The sequence below is a fragment of the Passer montanus genome, unplaced genomic scaffold (genome assembly GCF_014805655.1).
Source record: "Passer montanus isolate IOZ18808 unplaced genomic scaffold, ASM1480565v1 scaffold20, whole genome shotgun sequence".
Classification (NCBI taxonomy): Eukaryota; Metazoa; Chordata; class Aves; order Passeriformes; family Passeridae; genus Passer; species Passer montanus.
The window spans coordinates 7,256,923-7,281,721 of NW_024366592.1; the positions used below are offsets into that span (position 1 = coordinate 7,256,923).

General features: G+C 36.7%; 1 protein-coding gene across 1 annotated transcript in view; it reads left to right on the forward strand.

Annotated features, from left to right (window-relative positions):
• Positions 1 to 24,799, forward strand: part of CCDC91 (coiled-coil domain containing 91) — a 117,483-nt gene that overhangs the window by 77,912 nt on the left and 14,772 nt on the right. The window contains exons 10-12 of the mRNA XM_039708185.1: positions 61 to 129; positions 1,767 to 1,943; positions 14,120 to 14,233. Of these exons, the coding sequence (XP_039564119.1) occupies positions 61 to 129; positions 1,767 to 1,943; positions 14,120 to 14,233 (360 nt within the window). The remainder of the gene's footprint in view (positions 1 to 60; positions 130 to 1,766; positions 1,944 to 14,119; positions 14,234 to 24,799) is intronic.

The following is a 24,799-nucleotide window of genomic DNA, read 5'->3' on the forward strand; positions in this document are numbered from 1 at the left end:
TTTTCATTTTTAGCCACTCCTTTATTGTCTGTTGCAGTTTAATTTTTCATAACTTTGCAGGAAATGCTGGACAAGTGTTTGGATGAAGAAAGACAGAGGAGCAAGGAGGCTTTGGCAGCTGCTGCAAAGGTATCTCTCATTAATTAGTGGACATGCCATGTGGATTCCATGTGTGTCATTAGAAATGCCAAGCTCAGACACTTACTTTTGTTTCATACTTGTATTTATCAAGCTCTGTGTTCTCATCTGTGCTTAGAATAAGCTGCTTCTACTGAAGGTGAACATATCTGCTATATCCCATGTCTTGATGCACAGATGGAACTGCCTTCTCTTGGACAATAGCCTCTGAATTGTTTATAACAAGAAGTCACAAAATTGCAGTTCAGTTGTTGCTGTTACCTAAATATTTCTTTTTGTGGTCCTTTGACATCATTGCATCTTGATTTGAAGAGCTAGGTAGCAGGGTCAACTGATTATCTTAATGAAACAATCATGTCTTATTTAACTTTAATTGAATATGGGCATCTTCAATGAGGAGAGAACTATTATTAAAGTTATATACAAACAGGGACAGATTAACAGGTTTTGAATTATTTTATGTAAGCTGATGTTTGGCTAAAAGTGACTATTCAGTTTTTAAATATGATTTCTCCTGTCTATTTCATTATTAAGTGCATTGCTGTTAGGACAATAATTTTGTAAATTTTAAGCTGTAATTAATTTCTAATACTGGTGTAGAATCCAGTACAAAAGTTCAGTTGCATGTAATGATCTGGGGAAGCTAGTGGTGTGTATTACCTGGAGCAGTTCATCAGGCTATATTATAATTTTCTGTATGTCTTTCTTATGTAGTACATGAACACTGGCTGAGCACCTCACTGAATGACATTCAGTAGTACCACAAATATTTCTTACATGGTTGATATCTACAGGAAAATGTGTGTATAATAAAACATCCTAATTTAATTATTGTATTTTTAATATCTAAGTAGAAAATCAAGCCCACTGAACTGAAAGAAACAGCTTTACTTGGAAGTGTATCTGATGAATACAGAATTATTAAGCTGAGGGATTTGTGATTAAGCTTTGTTAGCCCATGTTTGCTTATTTTGAACTTCAGTTTGCCATGTTTTATTTGTAGTTATTATGCAGTAGTTGTCTTGCTGATACATATATTAGTGTAGCTATGCATGTGTGGAGCTGTTGGCTTCAAATTCTCAGTGATTTCAGATAATGGTTGAATGTAATGATGGGGGAGCAAATAAAACAGTACTTCTTGTAGCATGGATGAGGAGCTTTGGGAGGGAAGAGACATTTGTTTTAACAAATGTATATTGGCTGATTTTCTACAGAAAGTGTTCAAACTTGCACTTCAGATATTTGTAGGTTAAGAGCGAGAATATCTCTTACATGGGAATATCAAGGGAGGCCCATGATGTGCCTACTCTTGCATGGGTTTTGCTGGGGTTTTTTTGTTTGTTTGTTGGTTTGTTTTGGGTTTTTTTTTTGTACTAAGCAAACTAGTTATGAATGCATATGTTTTCAGTAGGTGGAATTTAAGAGCCTTCCTGTAACTTCCTTTTGCTTTCTGTAACTACACAAGTCATTGCCCAGAGGTAATACCTGCTTGGTAGCACTGTAAGATAAATTGAACCTCGTAGTTCAGAAGTGAAAATATTCACATCCTTTATCTTGTGAAGGTGATAAATATGAGTCATTCAGGTTGGGTGTGTTGATCATCTAATTGTGCCTGGTCTGTTTCAAAGGCTGAAAAAGAAGTAGTGCAGGAAGCTGTTCTGAAAGCAGTAGAGGAGGAGAGGAGAAATATGGAGAAGATTCATGCAGAAGAAAGAAAACTGTGGGAAGCAGAACGTGACAGTCATAGAGAGAAGATTGCCCAGGCTGTTTCAGAAGCCATGCAAGAGCAGAGAAAGCAGAATCAGGTTAGTATGTTTTACCCTTCCATGCACCTGCTCTGTGTGTTTTTGTTTTTATTTTGTATGTCTTCTGTTGTTGTGGTAGATTTTCCTGTGACATCTGTCACTTAGTTGATATTTGCAATGCACAGCAAGCAGTTTATCTTCACTTAGATGTGTGTATGGAGGCACATACAGAACACAGTTCCTGTGACCTTTAAAGGTACATATATTGAAATGATTTAAATCATGCCTGGTTTTGTCCCCTGACTTCAAAAGGAGCCCAGGATGAGCAGCTCAGAGAGTGGCATTTATGGTGAAACAGTTCAGATGACTTCCATACCTGTAGGAGACTACAGATGTTATATTTGTTCCTTACAGAACAGGTACAAAATAAAGAGTTATAAAAACTGGAAACGTAAAGCACTAATGAACCAGAAATGTTTTTAATCACTGGAAAGATGCTTCTATAACAATAAATGTTTGTCACTTAACACAAATTGAGAGGGACATTGCCAACAGTGCTTTTAGCATTTCTACAAATTCAAAATGAAATGTATTAAAATTGAAAGTAAATTACTGTTCCATAAGTTGCATTTTGTGGTCTGTGATGTTGGATTTTGAGGGGCAGCCTGTGAATTCACTGATTTCTTGGTGGCATATTTGAATGTTATAGTCATAGTCTTCAGAAATTTAAGGGGTATATATTTCATTGGTGTGTTGTAATTTGATATTGCTGTATTTCTTTATGTGCTGCATAAGAAAAAAACCCAAATCATAAGAATTTTGAAGTAAAATAAAAGTACTCTTTGGAAACAGACACCATTTCCCTTTCCATTGTTAAACAAAATTAATAACCTCATATACCTAATCAGCTACAAAAAAAAAGGTTTGATGCCATGCCAGTATCATACTCTGTATTGCCTGAATTCCTAATGTAAATAGAGTGATTTTTTTTTAATATGTCTTCTTTATTTCTTTCAAATGTAAAGTATCAAATGGTGAAATGTCAATTTTCAAGACTTTCAGCGAGCCTTCAGGCAGTCAAACTCTTCTTCAGAACAGAAGGATGAACAGCTGAGCTCAAAGCTGAAGTCAAGCTGAGAACAATTGCTTGGGTTTAGTTAGATACAAATCATCCAGACTGTTCAGAAGGAGAACTGGTGCCAGTGTTGTAGAGACTCTCTGGAAGGGAGAGTGGCAAAGTGTTCATTTACTGGAGTAAAGACAGCAATCCTGTAGCTTGTGGAGCAGGAAGAGATTGGGAGGAGGTGGAGGACTATGGTAAAGAAGTCTGAGAAGGTTTTTGATGGATACTGAGGATTTTGGGTGGAAGAGTCCCGTGGTGGGTGCTGGAGTTCAGCCAGGGTTCTGTTGATGGGTTTGGGGGTATGGGGTGTCCTGGGTGTGGGAGAGGCGTGGGCAAAGCTGGGCCAGCAACTTGGGGCAGGTTTGCCTTCACTCTGCAGCCTGCTGCAGACTCTCTCATGGTTGATGTTGCCTTTGAAGTTGTCACAAGACAGGATGACATTAGAAGTGATTTAATTTGGATGGATCTATTCTTTGGTAAAGGACTATAGTCCTTTGATAAAGTCCTAAATCTAGTCTTTGATAAAGTCCTAAATCCGCTGCCATGTCTGCGTTTCCCTAAGGAAGTGATTCAGGTCTCTCCAAGGGACAGGTTTTTCCACTCAAGCTTCTTTCAGATCAAGTAGTTCCTAGTGTGGAAGTACCTGGTGATGTACTTGTGATGGTGAGCAGCACTGAGGTGTTGGAGGCCCTTGAGATTAATTCTGGTGTAAATATGTTGCTCTTTATGTACTCCTTTAGTAGTGTCATTAGTTAATTCCATTTCTTTTAATACCAAACAGCTCTGACAACTTTCATTGTAACAGGAATAATTTCTCTTACTTGGTTATAACATGATTAATTCACCTTCATGTCTGGTTCATTTTTTCGAGTGCCTGATCTATTTTTAATTAAGGAAAAAATGCAGATTTTTCTTGAGATTTCCAAAATTCTATCACATATATCTGTGGTATATATGAAGTTACACTCTTTATTCTCTAATTAATGAGTACAAATTCCCTGGGGAGGAAGGACTTTCATGGAGAAATTGGTTTCTTGGAGAAATTTTTCCTTCTTCCTATGCCAAGAACTTGCATGTCTCCTTTAGGCCGTTGCAATTATAAGCATACACAGAGCACAAAAATTTTCTGTCAACAAAAGTCCTTCAGAGCTGATGTGCCAAATGATAACTTATATGTGGTGTCAGATACAGCTTTGGTTTAACAATGAGAAACACTTGGGCCTACAAGGCACTTAGTGTGTGGGCAGTAATTTTTTCTGTGTAGAGCCTTCCACACAGAGTTGTTTCTTATTTATGTTTTGTTTTCTGTAGGATTTGTCTTACAAAAGCTATAACTGCAGTCTTGACTCTCTTGTAGTTATTGTTTAGGCAATATATTAAGTCAGCTCTGTAAAGGCCAAAATGCAAACACAGAGTCTAACATTTTAGACAATGAAATGTAAAAAATCCTAGAATAAAATTTTATTTTGCCGTAAATTATTTCAAAGTGATTTGCTTTATTGATTTGAACTAAAAAAGAAATTAAGCATAGTATTAAAGCGAAGGAGTTTGCCTTCACTGATGCAGTAAACCTGTGAAATGGGAAGATCACAAAGGGTCAGTCTGGTCTTCTGCAAATAGGTGAGGCAGAATGGCTTACAGTCAAAGTGCCACAAGTAACTGTAGGAATAATTAATGGAAAAATTCAAAAACATTGAAAATTTTATTATTATCTTTGAGATGGAAACCCATAGAGAAAAAGGCATTTTCATCTGCATGGTGCAATAGTTTATAAAGGACATGTTTTAAAAACTGTAGCACCACTGTGTATCTGTAAAACATTTAGGTTATGAAAGTGAGGGAAAATAAATTTCCTTGTAAAGGTGGAATGAATTTGTTGGCTTCTCCTTTGCCCTCTAGACCAGAGAAACATGATTAAGAGTTTTGATTTGTTGGTTAAAAGAGTAACTTGCCATCCATTCATTTTCTTGATTAAAATAAAATATATTGGTTTTTTCTTTCCACCAGTTTTTAAATACACTAGAAGTTATATGACTATGTAAGACAAAGCAAATGGGAAAAAACATTAAAGTATGGGTTGTTTACATTTCATTGGTTAGGCAGTTTTAGCCTCACAATAGAAGGTTTGAAGAAGAAGAACAATAAAGGTTTGAAGATCACACTTGTGCTGAATTACATGGTAAAATTGTTCTTCATCACCTAAATAATTTGTTTAAAAGAAGAAAAGAGGAGTGTTTCCTTTGCAGGGATGATCCAGGTATTGTTTTAGACTTTTTTGGTGGTGTTGCTATAGAGTGGCCAGGAAGGAGACCCAGAGGGGATCCAAATCTGGAAGGTTTATGCAGATGGCTTCTACTTGTGAGAAATTCATGCTTGACAAAACTTTGTCCTAAAAACAAATGTTTGTCCTCAGTCAAATTGTTGTCCAGTCTGCAGATAAGGAAATACTATTTCCATTTAAAATTGATTATACTAATTTAACATTGCCAGAGAAAAATTGGGAGATTTAGAGACAATTTAATAAATAAATAATGTTTAAAATGAAATATTTTGTTACCAAATATGAAAGAGCCGAGTAAAGATAAACTTCCAGTGAAAGTAGGAACTAAAACATACTGAGTTAAATATTTCAACTTGATGGAGCAACCTTGACATACCACCTTCTTCACCTTTGCTTTTTCTTTAAGAAATTAAAGGATTACAGTAACATGAATATTGTTTTGGGGTTTTTTTAATGAAAGCTTTTCATGAAAGCTTTGACTGGTCCAGTGACTTGGGGTCTTTACTTAGAGACATGGTATTTGTACTTAAAGGTATTATTTTTTGAAGCCTTATAACTCTAAAGGGATAAATGAGATATTTTACCACATCAGGGAAATGGAAAAATGTTTTTTAGAGCATGCTCTTGAGGTTGTGAAGTAGTAAAAATCCAGATGACTTCCATTTTGATTGAGACTGGCAGCATCTTCAGATTCTATAATTGTGTTTTTCAGGTGCTTGATGCTTTTATAAGAGTTTTTTGTGGTGTTTTTTTTTTGTTTGTTTGTTTCTGGGGGTTTTTTTTTGTTTGTTTGTTTGTTTGTTTGTTTTAATTTAGAAGAGCATTCTCAGTTTGGGGAAGAGCAGACTTGCATTTTAAATCAAGGAAGAACTGAGGTTGTGAAGTAGTAAAAATCCAGATGACTTCCATTTTGATTGAGACTGGCAGCATCTTCAGATTCTATAATTGTGTTTTTCAGGTGCTTGATGCTTTTATAAGAGTTTTTTGTGGTTTTTTTTTTTGTGTTTTTTTTTTTGTTTCTGGTTTTTTTGTTGTTGTTGTTTGTTTGGGTTTTTTTTTTTAATTTAGAAGAGCATTCTCAGTTTGGGGAAGAGCAGACTTGCATTTTAAATCAAGGAAGAACAAGCTCTCCTTGAAAAAACTACTAGTCTTTTGATTAAAGATAATGTTCATTTGCAAGGGGCCTCGTGATCCTCTTTCAGCACATTGAAAAGTCATCATAGATTAGGAACTCATCTCTTTAACAGACTAGACGTAGCTTGGCATGTCTCCAGTATTTTCTTTTCTGTATTTTTCTGGTGTTTTTTACAGTGGCATCTTCCCTGCAAGGAGAGTTTAATGCCTGGTAGTTGTCAGTGTGGAGAGTGGTGAAATTCCTCCACTAGAATTCTTTCTAGAACACCTATTTAAATAAAAAGTGGGTATCCTCCAGATAAGGAGAAAGTATAAGAGGTAGTTTGTCTGAGGCAGAAGCTTTTTACTTCACTGCAATCCAAAATTGCAGTGAAGCTCATGGGGTACAACTCTAAACTGAAAAAACAATGGACAATTCCCTCTACCCTTCTTTACATTTATTTTTACTCATTGAAAAAACAGAAGTCCAAAAATTCTTTGGGGATATAGGATGGTGATATCCATACAATTCTGAATAAAGGCTGCTGTATTAAATTAATAATTAGTGGGGAATGAAGAGTAGCTCCCATAGCTATAATGCACAGAGCTCTCTGCATGGCAGTTGTTATCATTTTACAGAGCCAAATACTCAGCTGCACAAAGGACGTGAAACCCGTGGTGGTGTGGAAGAGAATTAGCATAAGAAACTGAAGAGAGTTTATGCACCACTATTGTTGTTTTAAAATAAAGTCATTAAAAGTAAAAGGAAAGCTGGCAGCTGCAGGGTGAGCCCTGGAAATTTAAGTCCATCTCATAGCTTGAAATAAATAATTCTGCTAAGGCATTTGAAGCAAAGAATCACCTTTGTCATTTCCTGAAGGCTTAAATTTAAAATACTGTATATAATCTAGTGTAGTTTACCCTAATTCTCCAGGGAAAAAGAGCCTGAGTTCATCTCTGCCATAATCCACACAGCAGATCCATTAGAGACTCAAGTGCTCAAGTGTTCTGAAAGCTGAAAATATTTAGGAAAGAAAAGGAAAAAAAACCCTTTAATTTATTAAAAGAGCTAACATAAACTCTGCTTCCTCTTGGACATGAGGAAAAACAGTAAGGCAAAATTATCTTACCAATGGGAAAGTGTTTCAGGAAAACTGAGGCTGTGGTGTCTCATTCAGCCAAGCCACAGCTGAGATATACTGAGATATACAAAGAAACAATATTTTTGCAAGAGAAGCTAACTGAAATGCTTACCAAAAAAAAAAAAAAAAAAAAAAAAAAAAAAAAAGGAGCTTTTCAGTGGTCTTTGCTGAATCAATCTTTAAGAATTAAAGACGATTGAGTATGTTCACATTTCTGAAGGTTCATGTTGTGGTGTTCTTTGCAGAGCAATACATTTGTAATCTATGGTCTTAGAAAGCATTAATACAATTTTACTTGCAAACATCTAGATAGCTGAAAATGGTTATAGTTGTTTAAATGGTATTTAATGAGTTTCCATGCATTTATGAATATCAGCATATACCATTGATTAGATAAAAATGTATAGAACACCTAAATCCTAAAATTAAAATGTCTAGATCACCTAAATCATAAAGAATGAGTGTCTCCTTACCTGCTACATTATCAAATTTTTTTGGTTCTCATCTACTTGAGGGAGTGCTTTTGCTGGTAGTTTGGCAAACCTGAAGGAATTTGGTATTGGAATTCTCAAGGATTTCCATACCCAGTGATGTGTAAGGGAATAAAAGATATGTAAATAAAAACATGAAGTGGTTGCCTTTGTTCCTAAGGATCTGGTTTTTGTTTCTTTTCTACAAATGCTAAAATTAGCTGTTAAATTCTTGTTGAAAATTACTGTTTGTCTAAATATTTTTCCCCATTGCCCTGAATTTAAGAAGGTTGTAAGGACTAAGAAGAAAAAAGGTTTTCTAAAAGTTTTTTTCCCACTCTAGCTTTCAGTCAGATGTATTAGCTATTAAATGTCCCTTTCTTAGCCCTGTAATCTGTAAAAAAACAATTCACTTTTTCTCATGCATCAAATGAGTAGATATTGAAGGAATTTTTTTGGTGGACATTATAAGGGGAAAAGAGGAAATATATGGGGATTATACATCTGTCTTGTATTTTCATTGTCCAATAAATTTGTTCTGTCCAAGGTTACCTCTTGGTTCATATCAAATTTGGAAACCTAACTCACTTTTTCCTCCATGGCCCCTTTGTGAGCTATTTCTGTACACAATGAAGACCCTGATAAATCTCTGTGATGTCTCTTTATAAATGCACCACTATCACTCAAGGGTTTCTTAGTCTTTCCTTTTTCCTTTTCCACTTCCCAAATACTTTTTGCACCCTCAAGAACAGTTGTGCTGCTTGTTGCTCTGAACTGTATCATGGTTTTGTTTCAGATCTAATTGTAAATACAATCTTTTGTTTACAGCATGCATTTGGCATCATATATGTAGGAAATAAAATATCATATCTAAAAAGAAAGGTGCAATCTTCAAACAAGGTTCAATCTACAAAGCTCCCACTTTTACTTTATTTTTATTAATGCGTTTTTTTCTCTCCCTTGTAAATACTGCTGTAATTGCTGTTGCAAATTTCTAGCCCTTTACTCCATCACACTTTCTCTGTTAAATAGGCTATCAACTGCTTTTTGCCTGTTTCAGGGTTTGCTGTTGTCTCTTTTTCCTCATTAATCACTCTGTTTATAGTATTTGTTATCAGAAGATCAACTTTTACCTATATTGGCATTGTTTGCCCTTCTTCTATGATTTTTTTTTACTAGGGAGGCTTTTAACATGGTGCAATAATAATTTAACTTCCTTGAAATTTAATTTCTTTATCCTAAAAGCTCTTTGTGTTTATGGTACACAGAGCTTTGAGGGCATTGTCAGTTAAGGGAATACAAACTATTATGTTTATCAATCTCTCTTTGTCCACTTGTTATTTTTTTCATCTTTTACAAGGGTTGCAGAGTCCTGTGGAGGAGTCAGAATTTGAAATATTCCCTCTATTCTGTTTCTGAAGTACTTAGCAAAGTGGCATATTTTTAAATGCAATTTCAGAAATAACTTTTTATGACTCCATAGGATTTTCATTGGGTGGGTCAGTGCTAATCTTTGGAAGACGAAATGGTTTTTCAGTAATAGGCTTGGACTGTTGTAACATTGCTCTTTATGTTCAGTATTTTGTGGACTCATACAAGCAGTTGTTGGGGTTTTTTCCTCTATATCCCAATTCCTAACAAAATAGTCTATTGATAACATGGTATCACACAATGTGCCGGAGAAGAACTTGCTCTTCAAAGGATCTCTTCTCCTCTTCCTCTTGCCTTTATTGCACAACTTCCAGTGGGAGTGTGTGCTTACATTTCTCTCAAGAAGATAGCAAACCATCATTTTCAGTTTTACTTTCTTCTTGTTTTTCAACCATCTAGTAGAAACATTAGTGTGGCCAGTGCTTGTGGAGACACATTGAAAGAAAATCCTGTGTAATCTTGAGTGTGTGAGGAAGGACACAACTCAGCAGGGCTGAGTGGAAAGAGATCCCTGCCATTAGATGAGTTTATTTTTAATATGCTTGCAAAGTCTGGAAAAGGAATAGTTCACAGCACACAGACCTTAACCATGTCTGAGTTCAGAAGTAGACTGTAGTAGTTTGTAACCACAGACATTATAATTTGAGGGTTACTATTTTCTGAAAAACCACTAACATTGCAGTCTGTGGTTGCATTTCCTAGATAAAGTTTAGCACTGCCACCTGATCCTTGTGTGGAAACAAAAGAATTTTCCTATAAAATTGCAAAGCAACATATGGCTTGTTTTATTTTTTAAATACTGTCTGGAGTTCTCTGGTGTATCGAGCACCACTGCTTTTTCTTTCTGGCTTTGTACACATTTATATGTTGTGATTGTGTGGTTGTCATTTCTAATACATGATTGACTATTGTTTGCCAATTGAGTATTTGAATGTCTGTATTTTATTTTTGATTAGGCATTCTTAATATTCTAACTGGTGTCATGTCAAGCACATGTATAGAGAGTCACATAACAAAGACAACTTTGTGACTATAATTTGGTACTCCAGCCACTGATCAAATATGTAAAAAAAAAATAAAGGGAGGAGAGAGAGGACTTGCGCCTCAAGTGCCACTTTGTGGAGTTTTCTTCCTTACCTTGTTACAGGAAACTGGGTTTTTCCATTTTCTTGAGTCCATTAAATAGCATTAAGAGGCTCAAATAACACTCTACACTTTCTAGTTAAGGATGAAATAAAGGCAAATTTTTTCCTTTGCAACCAAAATCTAAGTTAGGATAGTATCTAAAGGTTGATATAGCCTTAGAGGAAAGAGGAAAGAGATGAAGGAGAAGTAGACACATGCTGAGAGAACGTACCTGCAGCTAAGGTTTTGTTCAACAGTAATAGGTGATATCTGAATTTAAATGCATTTATATTTGTTGATAATTTGCTCTAATGACAGAAATAGAGCAAAGACAGACAGTAACTGAGTACCTAGAGGAGAGCACTTAGTGGAAGGTTGTATAAAAGAAGTGAGGATTCTTGTCACAGAAGGAAAAACTATTATCAATTATTAAGATCAAAAGAATATGACAGAGCTGACTAGGGAGCTGTTGTGCAGTGTTTGCTCTTTGAAGACTTCTGAACTGAGTGAAAGGGATAAAAGAGTTTTCTTTCCATTTACTGATATCACAGCAAAGCTGTCTTTTGATAGTCTCGAGTGTCATTGTTTCACAGGACTCTGTGTTTGCCCATTTTGAACTGCAGGTAGGGGACAGTGCAAACCAGGAGCATTGTCAGAGGTTGTAGGAGCTGGTTTTTAAGACATGACCTGTGAAGAAAGATGTGTGTTTTATGGAACTGTTTAATTTCTCCTGAAACCAGTCAGCGGGGTAACATTTCAGCTCAGATGAGAAACAGATATTGGGATCTCAGAGAAACGGATCTGTATGATTCATCCTGTGAATAATCACAGAAAAACCCCAATAAATCAAAAGTGTTGTGGACAGCTGCCCGCAGTCTGGTAAATCCAAACGTTGGGATGAAGCCCACTAAAGCAGGAGTCTTTTTGTCACATGAGATTGTCCTGTCTGGTGGCTACAGGATCTGTCTGGTGGCAGTAAGTGTTGAGATGATTCTCAGGTGGTAACAGGAGGTAATCTGTGTCCGAAACAGAGAATTGTTTATAAATTGGGAAGATGCATCAGCACTTAATGTGGTTAACTAGAATGTGGTAGATGAATCACAGAATCACTTAGGTTGGAAAAGACCCTTAAGATCATTGGGTCCCTCTGTTAACCTCACACTGCCAAAGCCACCATTAACTCATGTCCCCAAGTGCCACACCTACATATTTTTAAAATACTTCCAGGGATGGTAATTTAACCACAGCCCTGGAGATTTGTGCCAATACCAGCAGAAATGAAAAAGAATTTTTTCCAATTTTACTTCTTCTGTTTTAATGTCAGTGTAATGAACTAGTTCCATAAGGGTATTGCTAGAGGTTTCTGTTTTCTTGTATTTTATTAATAGACTTGTAGAATTTAATTGTGTTTTTATTTGGACTTTATAGTCCAAATACTTATTTGGATTATGTAGTGTTTCAAGTATCGTATCAAGGATACTTAACATACTTCAACTGATTGTAAGTATTTTATGGGTGTAAAATTTTCTAGATATTAAGATATAGGAGTTTATCAGTTCTGTAATTTGCTCTGAAGAGATTAATGGGATAAGTTATGGGATTTTTTTCCATTCTAGCACAAGACAGTATTTTGGGACCTTTTGACAAATTAAACTGGCATGAGAGTATAATTATAAGAACAGCATATTTCTGTAATATGTAATTTTCTGCTACTTTTTCTGTTAGTCTTGCCAGAGTTCTGTAGTGAAAGAAACCTTTTTCTCAGGATTTTTCTTTGGTAAACTGAATTAAAACAGAAAAAAATCATAATCACTTTTCACAACTGATTTTCATGTGTACTGCATTCCAGAGCAGTGGGAACTACATAGTTACACATTTTAAATTTGGGATTTTAGACTTTTTCTGCTATGAAAATAGCAAAAGTGTAGTTCTGCAGAAACTATTCCATTTTGGCTGAAATAGAGCAAACAACTAAAGGTAAGAAATACAGCTTTCTTTTTCAGTTGAATAACTTCCACTGAAGGGACTTTAAAAAAAAATTAGCTTGATCCAATTTGGTGGATTATTAATTTTGTACACTAATAGGATATTGTAAAATGCCACTCTTAAATATACAGATGAATTATGCAACTTCATAAACATCTTCTATTTCCAAAACCTTACTCCACCTGTCCTCCAGCCAACCTTCCCCACTCCCCCAAATCCAGGCTATAAATAGGTATCATAAAATGTCTGTATTGCTCTGCAGTCAAGCAAACCTGTAAACAAATCTGTGGGTAATGCAGTGTTATGTCTAACCAGTGAAGAGTAAAAAGGAATCCATTTATATTTACCTTTGATTTTCTACAAGTTTTGATTTAAAAATTTTTAAAGATCATAAATCATGTGTGTGAATAAATACGCTAGAAGTCATGTTGTGTTCCTGTTTGAACCACTGAGGTTTTTTTCCATTTCCTGCTTAATTCTTCAGGTGCACCACCAGAGTTTCTGTTTCTTCCAATTTGGAATGTCTAGAACAAAGGCACAGGAATTGCCAATTTCTCTCTGATTTCTGAGGCACTCTCCATCGTCCCCTTGATCTCTCTGAAAGAACATTTAAGATCATGTGATCACTTTTACTGGTTGCTTTTTTCGCTTTCTGAAAATGTTGCATTTTCAGGATTTATAGGAATCTGAGTCTTGTCATTTTGTTCTCCTGAATCTTGGAAACAGAACACTTGGATTAATAATGTCATTACTTATTCCATGAGTGGCTTTGGGAAGCTGGGACTTCAGTTTTGGGACAGTGACTTTAGCCCAGCAGTTTCCTTCCCTGCTGCACGTGATACAGATGTTTTAAAAAGTGGTACCTGGTGTTCTCTATTGTAATGCATTTGATGGAGGGTAATGCTAATACAGTGAGTTTGGAAGCAAATTAATTATTTTGACAAGTTTTTGTATAAGTTTACACAAAGCTTTGATAATTTGTATCACAGGTTAGAAACCGACTTTGGCGTTGTGGCAGTGGCTCAAAACTGCATCAGGGGAGGTTCAGACTGGACACTGTGAAGCTCTTCTTCAGAAGAGGGTGGTCAGACACTGGGAGAGGCTTGCAGAAAGCTGGTCCTGCCCTAAGACTGTCAGTGTTTCAGAGGTTTCTGGAGAATCCCTTAATAATTTAATTCTTGGGCCTGAAGGGCTCAGGCAGCTGGAGCAGATGATCTTGTAGGGCACTTCCAACTGAATAACAGCACCTGGTAAATCCCTGCCATCCCTACTCCTGATGGAAGGGAAAATCTGAATTGCTTTATCATTTTCAGCTCTCAGGGAACATTGTATTTCTATTAATATAGCTTTAAATGTATTATTTCTCTCTCTTTTTCTCTCTCTCATTTACCCTTTAGTACTGAATTTATCAATTTTTATGAAGATACTGCATACATTTAGGATAACTATACCTGGGAAAAGAGTATAGAGGCAATAAAAATTTAGCAGGAGGAAAAGGGATGACCTTTTATCACATTTGTGACTTTTTTTTTTCATATACACTTACATCCTTTTCTTTTGGAAAGGAAATTGTCAAGGAAGCATTAATGGAGGAGCAGAAACGAAGTGAAAAAGCAATTGAAGAAGCAGTGAAAAGGACAACAGAGGAACTGATGGAGTATATTAAAGAGCAGAAGAGGGTGAGTTATCAGTGGATAATGGGTTTTATCATGAACTGAGAAATTGATAAAGTTCTCTAAACTTCAGACCTCTCTTAAAGTTCACAGGAAAACAGAATCAGGAGTTAGAACTTCAGATCTTTCACTCATTTTTTCAAATAGTTTATTATTATACCTTTCTTCATGTATATTTGTAGACTTTTAAGTCCATCACAAGCTGAAAAGCAGACATTAATGGTTCAGTTAAAATTTATCACATTTCTTGTTACATAAAGTAACATAAAGATGGGGCATATATGCTGACTATCAGATTTAAATTGTGGTCTGAGCTCAGATCATAGAAAACATTTCAGTACGAATAACAGGTGCTATTTTATATTCATGAATGAACTTTATTGTGTAGTTTTTATGCACACAAAGGCCATTAATTTTTTCCTCTCAACCCATATTATCTGAGAACCTGAAAATGTACTGGTTAAGTGTGATTTATAGTCAGTGCATTGGTCTTGTTATGAAATGTTGCAATGTTCTGAAAGTTGTTTTCAGATGTTCTATTCATGCTATATCCTGGCAGTTTAATGCTTGTGTATAAACAGTAAAATGTAGCTCAAGGGACTTTGATTTGCTTTCAGTAGGAGGAGAAAAAAATAACACACTTCTCCCCTTTGAAGCTCTTTATAAAAACATAAGCAAAAAATAATTTTTAAAAACCTCTTTCATATGGCAGTAGCAGCCTGAGATCAAATTTCAGTATTCTCAATAAACAAAATCACTCAGCTTGAATCTAATGGGGAATGCTGTCCTGAGAAGGAAGTAGGAATAATGAGTTTGGCCTCTGCTTCTATATTCCCTGCTTTTATAGGTTAAATAATACTGTGGGAAATAGGATTTACCTTCAGAAGTTTCACTCTGCTGCTAGTTAAGATTGCAGCTGGGTGAGTTCCTTCCATTGTGCCGTGTGTGGAGACATTTCCTTTTAGCAGGATTTGTTTGATTTGGAAAGACAATTTAAACAGAATCCAGTGCAAAACATGATCCATAAGGATGTTTGAGCATATCTGAAGTCAGTTGTTTATCAAGGATAAGCTGTGGGGAAGGTGAAAGTAAGTTGACTATTAAAATAACTTATCATAACTTATCATAAGTGTCCTAAATGAATGGGTCAATAAGGCCTGCAGTGCAGATATATATGAAACTATCACCTTCAAAGAAACAAAATCTTTGGTTTATCTGGTAGGAGCATACATTCTTTTAATTTCGTAAAGCATATTCAAATATTTCAGCCAACCTTTTTCTCTTTTTGATCAGTTGACACATAGCCATTAATTTTTTTGAAAAATCATACATAAGGGGAGAACTAGACTTTTCTGGCATAAGATTTATAAAGACTGCCTGTATTCAGGTTGGAAGTGAAAGACTTGTTTAATTCCAAATCATGTAGCATAATAGCTTTTATATAATTACATAAGAGGCAGAGGAAATGGTCAAAACTCATACACCTGTAAGAGTATAAATATACTTTATGGACTGTGCTAAGTAGCAGTTTATGTAAGGAATTCCTAGAAAGAACTCAGGGAAAATGCCTTGCCTAGGATTTGGAGAGGTTTTTTTGGGTTTTTTTGATTGACAGGGGCATCCCAGGTACAAACTGGCAAAGCTAGTGGGCACTGTGTGTCATGATTGTTTTGAAAATCTGTGTGCAGAACCCTTCATACCCTGGGCACAGCAGTATTTGTACTTGATTAGCAGGGGAATATTTGAATTAATAGAAAGTTGCTTAATAAAAAGCAACAATATCATCATGCTAAAATGCTGACAAGAATAAATGTAACTTCCTCTGTACTGCAGCCAAAAAAGTCACCAAAACCAGGGTAGAATTTGTTGGAATGTCTTTCCACCTTCAAAAAAAGAACACTAAAGCTAAAAAAAAGAGGGGAAAAAAAACCCAAAAGAAAAAAACCCCTGTGATTGAAACAAGTATTTTCATACAATAAATGAAGATGTGGCATGCATTGTATGTCATATGAATCCAGGTTTTTACAGATATATAGCACTATGTTGGTAGCAGTTCTAATTACATACTGCAGTCTTAGTTTTATTTTCTCTGTTCTGTAATAAATGCAGATTTTATAGTAGAAAAATGGGGGTTTTTTTAATGTTGCCACCACTAATACCTTAAGAATGTGGATATCTAAGATGTGAAGGAAATTTCAGTCAGGAATTTAACTCTTTGTTATGTCATGATTATCTCATAACCACCACCATTCCAAAGCAGGCATCAAAACTGAACTGGACCCAGGCTGTCCTGTCTGTTCAAAGATATTTTCCACAGCTACCAAACTTGTTCAGATTTATTTCAATATTTGTAACACCTTGAAGAATCTGTCTGAGTCAAATTCAAATGCACATGTTAGCCAGAATTGTTTTCCCCAGCAAAGGTCCATCCACATTATGTCCAGAAAGTTATCTTTATTAATTGCCTGAAGGTATATTTGACTGTGCAGTCTTGCTTTGCCTTCATCTGCAATAAATATCAGGAAGGCAAAACAGAGCTTATTGCTGGTGGGGTGGACAATGAGGGGACAGAGGTGAAGGGCAGCACACAGATAAAAAGGCACTTGTCTCGGTTTGGAAAGACAGGTGTCTGCTAAGGAAGGCAGGAGCCTCCCCTGAAATGCAAAAATGTAAACCCCCTCCCTCTGAATTTATGTAAATTTGAAATTTAGGGGTCTCAGGCAAAAATATGGGAGCAGGAATAACAGTTTTTTATTAGGGAAGAAAATAAAAGGATAAAATTACAGTGCAGTAAACTAAAACAACACTGACAGTCAGAATAAAACCTGACCCTGTTGGTCAGGATGCTGGTAGCAGTCCAATTGGAATGGTGGCTGCAGCCCTCCTGGAGTGCCAGGTGTGGTTCTGCTGGAGCAGGGATCCTGTAGAAGGGTGGAATCGTCCTCTGAAGATCCAGTGGAAGAGGCAGCTGTTCCTCTGGGAATCCAGTGGAGAAGCTTCTCCAGTGGAGAAGCTGTCTTGCTGTCCCAGGATCTCAGATTTTATCCAGTTAGGAATGCTTGGCTCCTCCCTCTGGGTGAAGCATGTCACAATGGGATGCTGTAATTCTTATCAGTCATGCAGTGACATTCAATGGCCTGTTATCAGCAGATGTGTCCCTGGAGGGAGGAGTGGTTGTGGAAGAGATAAGGAAAAACTTCCCAATTAACAGAAGAAAACTGCTGTACAATGTCAAGGAGAATACAATTTGCTTGGCAATCCAGGACAGCACTGAAGTAGGGCTAAATGGCAAGCCACTGCTTTCACTTCTGTCATCCAAATAAACATTATTTTTGGTTTGGATTCAATGCATATCATGTGCCATAGAGCTCTATCCGAGACACAGATGCAGAGGGAAGCAAAATCATTCAGTTTGGTTAGAACTGAGTAAAGAAGCACTTGTCCTTGAGTATCCAAAGTCCATCTGTTTTGATGTAAGCTCAAGATTCACAGACCTATTTATCAGTATTGTCTTTTGTTTTCTGATGTTCACCATGCTGTAACCTCTGGCCCTGCATTTCTGATCACCTGAGTGCTCTGGAAGCACCCAGCCCTTCAGGCTGTGCCTGCCTTAGTGAGTGCAGGAAGTGTTTGCCAGCTTTTTGCATTAATTGTTTGCATTAATTGCATAAATTTTAGTGTTTGTTTTTATACTGAACGCTTGTGGAGGTATTCCCCTATATGAGGCAGTAGAGCTCTGGGGTTTTTTTAAGGATGAATAGTTTTATTTTGCTCAAACATCTTGCTGATGTGGTGGAATATATGTACATGTCTGTACATAGACTCTGCATACATGTAGGTGTATGCATCCACTTTTGTGTTACCTGGACATCAGAGCAAGGAGCAGAGCCTAATGTCCTGTAAATTCTGGTTTAGGATTAGAGCTCCCAAACCCTGATCCCTGGGCTACACAACAGAAGCATGGCAGTGCCCTTCCCTGACCTGTACAACTGCATTGCTTTTGCAATATTTTTGGTTAAAATCTGATTAATGGGTACATGCCGCTCTGTTAGGAATAAAAACACAGGCTGGGCCTATCCCTGCTCAAATTTTTATGGACTTTACATGGAGCTTTGGCCCATTTACTGAACAGTTTGCTTCAGCTGGCTGCACTTTCCCAAAGTGCAGTTTGTAAGAGCTCCAAGGAACTTTCCCATGTGTTGTTTGCTCCTCAACTCGATGCAGTTCCAAGGTCGACTGCAGTTTTGTTGCAAGCATTCCAGCTATGTGAGCAAAGGAGAAGTGTGATAATTCCCTGGTAAAGTGGGGTCCAGATCACAGCTTTTCCCTCTTCCTTTGTTTGCCCTTTGTCTCCTCTCACTGGGCCAGGATGTGAAGGAGGTGCTGCCTGCACCTGATGGCCCAGGGAGCTGAAGAGGGAAAAGCAAGAATTGCTTTAAGGTACTAAGGTGAATTTTCAGAATCCACTGGTCTGAGAGAAGCCAAGCCAGCTGACTTAAGAGAGCAGTGCTTCATCTCTGAACTGAAAATAAGCTTGAAAATAAATAGTAAAATAGCAGATAAGCAATATCTGAATAGAATAATATCAGTATTGCAGTATATTAATCTCCTTGCTTCTTAATCTTATTTTGAGGCTATGTGTTGGCCTTTTCTTTGCATTCATTCTGTGAACCTACAGATGTTGTGCAGTTTTCTGTAACTCCTGCTGTTCTATGAAGAAAATTCCTGAAATATATTTACATTTTATATGACTGGCTGAGATTTTTTAAAATTAATTTTCAGATAGGAAGTAAAAGACACAAACAAACTTTATACTTTTTTTTTTTCAATAACGGAATGAAAATATGGAAAGCTGTGTAATACTGAGTTAAGCAAGTATGTCTGTTTGTCAGGGGACATCCATACAGACCAGAATGTTACCCAGGGAATTCTGGCGGAGCTTTATATTTCCAGGTGTCTCATAAAAATTCTGATGATCAAACCAATTGATTGATCACTGCTGTACTTCAGACTAAGATCTGTATCCAATTATTTGTTGTTAGAAAGGTCAGGAAATTCTTTGCTTCTTATTTTTTCATACTTGCAAAGTGTTCTGGCTCCTTGAACATAATCTGCAAGTGTTAAAAACTTTTAACAAAACCTCTTGTTAAAAACTAAGTCTTGTTAATTCTAAAATCACACAAATGTTAGAAAGTGTTGTAGAATAGAGGTTTACAAAAGTATTCTGTTATAATATTCAGGTGTTTTGCCTGTGCTGAAGGTTGCAAGTTGTTTATAAATGTCATAGTTCAGTAATTTACTGCCTATTCACTTCAATTGAATGCTTAAAAATATTAATTAAATATGTTTTATTTATTTATTATATATTTATAGCAGACAAAAAAGTGATCTAGTATTATTGTGCCTAATTAATTTTTATGACCATTAGCTGTACAGAGATAAAAAATAATTCTTGAAGTTGGTATACAAAGGAGAAAGTAAGTTACAAGAGGAAAAGTTTTCTACCAAATAAATCCTGTGCTGAATAGCTTATTTAAAGAACTCCTCCAAATCACAAAGATTCACTTCATGAGGTGAGTAGCTAGCCAACAAGCAAATTTTAATTTTTCCTATTTACATTGACATTCATCTCCCCTCGGGAAAATCTGCTCCTTGTTTTCTGACAGCAAAGCTGAGGACATTAATCAGGCACCTTTTGTCTGCTAATTGCACACAGTTCTTGTTGGCTTTAAAGGACATATTTTAGCCTGTCAGGAAAAAACTACGTGTTAGGGCTTGAGTAATCACTGGAGTGACAGATCTGTTTTTAATGCAGCCCCTGTTTCCCTGAAGGTCAGACACTTGCCATAAATGCCCTCCCATCCTGATTTAAGGGTCGGACTCTGAGAGCAGAGATGTCACCATGATGACAAAACTCTCTGTACTACTGTGTGTTCCCATATGATTTGTGCAGCTGTGCCTCATAACCTTTAGAAGAAAACAGAACTAAACATTTCTCTGACTAATATTTACCAAAATACTGCAGAATTGAGAATAGCCAAAGAGATACTTCTGGGGGTTTTGCATTTAATAGATAATTTTTTCTGATACTACAGAAAATAAGGGCCTATTTCAACCACAGTATTTTTATTTAAGAATCACTGGCAAGCTGATTAAAGCCATGTCTGTCTCACAGGAAAGAAAAAAATCCAACAAGTTTCTCTTCTAATTTTTCATAGAGGACTTACCCCTTTAGTTTGGTAACAATGCAGGTGCTTTTGGAAAACAGAATTCCAGGCTCATCCCAGGGATGAGTGGGATGTGCCAGGACAGGCAGCTTGGCTCTTTGCCACATAACCAGAACCAGAGTTACTTTTGCTCTTTTCTGAAAAAGACTTGGAATATTTGGAAAATACTGTTTTACCTTGATAAAACACCTTTATAGAAGGTCTGATTATTCCAGGCAAGAGCAAGTCATACTTTTTCCCACTTTCAGTGGGATTATTCTGCAGTGCAACAAGCATTTACCACTTGAAAGGGGAACTGTGCATTTCATTCTGTGCACAGATGCAGTGTAGTCACAATGCTTTTGAAGGGAAGAAATATAGTGATCAAGTTATATCCAAGACAGCAGGACATATCTGACATAATCTGACAGTAAATCAGATTAAAACTGCTCATTTCCTCCATGGTTATCCTTGTTTTTCAGGGTTATTTCTAATAGCATACTGTGTTTATGGAGTGTATTTTGTATGCTTATTTTGTCTGTTTCCACCTTCTGAGTAGACTTCTAACTGATACACTGACTTCTGGGGTTGTTTATGGTAGGAAATCCCATTTTAGGGGTTGTTTTTTAAGTGGCATGTACTATATTTCCTAATTAAATATATTCCTACAGATCTGATTTATCATGAATGCACTTTTAGAACTTCTTGGGGGTTTTATGTTTGATTTTGTCATTTAGCAACAAAGCCTATATAAATCTATTGTGAAAGCACCTTTACCAATACAGATTGTGGAAGATGATCTGTTTTACAATTGCTATAACCCCTGCTATATATCCAGATTTTTTTTTTCCTTAAAATGTGAAGTATTTTCTGTGCAATTTCCTCATCCTTTGATATTTTAAGAGAAGATTTTATAATGAAAACTAATGTCTTACATTTAGTTATTTAAAGTAAAGACTGAAAAAGAATACATGAAACTCAAGTTTTAATTCAATTTATCCACCTTGTGGAGGAGAGGCTGCTGCAGATTCATTTGGGTTTTCAAATTGTCTGAGGAATTGTCTGTAATTCACTCCTGAAATCTGACCTTGTGAGAAGATATGTGCACCTCTGCGTAGTTACTCTGTTATTCATCCATCAGAACTGTCACAGAAAATGGTCCATTTTCTGAAGTTTTTTCTTAAACAAACCTGACTAAAAGGTCTCCCTTTACATTTCAAGTGCTGCAGTTGAAATAACTGCAGCACTTTTAGTTCTTTACAATATTGTCATAAATGCCTTAGTTATCATCTAGATCATATAGTCTTTATAAAGACCTTATAATTTATAACTCTTTTTGTAGTAAGAATTAGATTAAACTAATGAGGAAGGTCAGTACAGCAGAATAAGATATCTGTCTGGTCGCTGAAACTGGCTGTGATTGTAAAAAGGGATTTGAAAACAATATTACTACCAGAAAACACCTTCAAACATCAGTTTAATTGGAAATAACTGTGGCCTAGTGGCCCCTCTTACCAGACAGAAAAAAACCATGTTTTTTCTTACTATTATTTTTTAATTTCCTACTTTCAAAAGTGACTTTGTAGAAAAATCTCTATATGTAATTGGTGCTTGTGCCACTGAGGAAGTGTCAGGAGGCTGGATCCATTTCCATCTTACCCATGCACCAATCTTCATGCTTGTTGTCCTAACTGCAATCAAAGCAAAATTTTAAAATTACAAAGTGGTTTAAAAAGCAGTTTGGCTTTCCTTCCAACTAAGAATTGACACAGAGTTCAACTACGGGTTATCTGTATTTTGTCTTTCCTGAAATTATTGAAATGGATGCTTTCTAGACTTCCATTATATGGGTAACATCTCTATTTAGATGAGAAGTCCTTGACCTTCTGTTGTTGACTGCACCTTTGCTTTCCTCTCTGTGCTTCCATGCAGGATGGTGACTCCTTTTATGGTACATCTACTGGCAGTAACCATTGCAACTCCACAAAATCTCCTCTTGAAATGTGAATCCTAATGTAGCTTTAAACCCAAGAGCTCAGACTCTTCGGGTGCTAATCTCATTTGGATTAGAAATTACTGCTTTTGCTTTACTTAAATTGCCTAATTTTTTTCAACTGTACACATCCAGCATTTATTTTCATTTAAGTAAATTTTCTCAATTATTTTATTTCTAATAAAGTAGGTAGTTACACAACTGACATGATGATGAATGGAAATAAAATAAGAAACCCCTGTACCTGCCTTTCAGAAAAGTACTTCATGTGAATGTGAAACTATTGCTTTGAAAGGCTTCTAAATTACCTACAAATGTCTTGAACAGAAAAGAACTGTTCCCATGTAGTACTACATTAACTTCAGTAACTGGACTGGTATTGTAGTTACTGCAGGTTATTACATCTAATATTCAGTTTTTAAAAATTTATGGTCGGCTTTATGGTTCCAGCAGGAGTGCTGATGTGATTCCTGTTGAGGACTGATGTGCTTGCATGGTTAAAATGTGTCTGCTGCAACCATTTTTGGCTTTTGCTTAGAATAGTAATAAGGATCCAGCACTGTGCCCTCTTTCTAATTCCTTACTCCAGGGGAGGCACGAAGAGCACACAAATCTGCTGCTTTCAGAACTGAATCACAGAATCACAATGGTTTGGTTTGGAAGGGACCTGGGAGGTCATGTTGGGTTCCAATCCCCCACCATGGGCAGGGACACCTCCCACTGGATGACCCAGGGGCCTGGGAGGTCGTGTTGGGTTCCAACACCCCACCATGGGCAGGGACGCCCTGGATGACCCAGGGCACCTCCAGCCCTGCCTTGAGCCCTTCCAGGCATGGAGCATCCACAGGTTCTCGGGACAACCTGCTCCAGTGTCTCACCACCCTCTGATTAAAGAAATCCATTCAGTCTGCAGATAAGAGTGCTGTTGGTTCGGCCATGAATTGACAGCTGCTTGGCCTCACCTTGTTATTCACATTGAGGGGCTGATTTTAAAGATAAAGCTTGGAATTCACTCCATTTATTGGGTAGCAGGCTAGAGTATGTTGTATCTTATATTATTCAAGTTATCATTGTGTGTTAGTGGTGGAACAAGTCCTTGTACCAATTCCTTGTGTACCCTTTCCTCTGTCTCCTTGGTAAATTGGCTGCTTCTTCAAATTCCTTACCCATGACAGGTAAATTATTGTTAGTCCCTGGTTTGAGTCATGGGTGCAGTCTGCTCTCTGAGTCAGATCAACCCAGATTTCCAACCCAGATTCCCATCAGGGATTGAGTGTCTTGGAGCAGTGTTTATATTAGAAGCTCCATCCATCCCGTGTAGATCCAGAGTGCAATTTTTCCTATGTAGGGGATAGTTCCTATGCATCATGAGACATCACAGAAGCTGGGATTAGGACAGGCAAGGCTGACTATTCCCTTCTCAGGCAAGAGATCCCAATCCCTTACCTGGAACAGGGGCTGTTTTACATGGCATCCCTTACTCTAGATTCATCTACATGCAGAGATTACAGAAAGCCAGAGATTTGGGAGAGAGAGGGGGAAAAACTAATAGCTGGAGCAGCACACTCTCACCTTGAATACAGTGTTTAGGAAAAGGATGTGGGAATACAAGAGATAACTTAAAGAGATGCTTTAGTAGGTAGGAGGTGTTCCAGTAACAGAGTTCTGATGTTAGTATGTCATATCTCTGTGAATAGGAAGGGTCCCACCTGAGGTGGGAAATTTGTAACTTATGTACAAATGAGTGACTTCCATTTATTGATCCATTCGTGTTAAGTCGCTTGAAAAATCCTGTATCAAAACCAGGGAATTTAGTTTAGAACCCTTGTAGGTAAAGCTTATGCCCTTAGGCAGTTATTATCAGAACTTTGATATGTGTTACTGTTTTGCAAGTGTGCTTGATTTCAAGAGTCAAGCACAGCTTTCTTCTGAAGGTTTATTATTTGAAGACAAGTGCAAGGGAGAGAGGTTACAAAAATCAGTTTCTTTTATGTTATTAATCTCAAATGAGTGATTTTTTTTTTATAATACTCGCTATATTTTAATGTGCCTTAGAACAAAATAGGGTGTCATTACCATTCTTGTTGCTGAATGTTTAGCTTGGCATTTGATGCAAGGCCTCAATTGCAGGCTGACGTGCCAGCAGCTGAAGCTGAAAACAAGACTGCGGTGGGCAAACTCAAGATTTAATTTCAGAAAGAGTGTTTATATTTTCCCTGGGGCCCCATTAATGGGAGTCCAAACCCTAAACGTTACCACCAACACATTTTAACAGACCAGTTTCCCAGTTTTTAAAGTGTGGTGTCACCTTGAGTATTTTTTTTTTCGACTTTTTCCCTTCTTATTCTGACTTTTGAAGAAAAGCAATGAAGT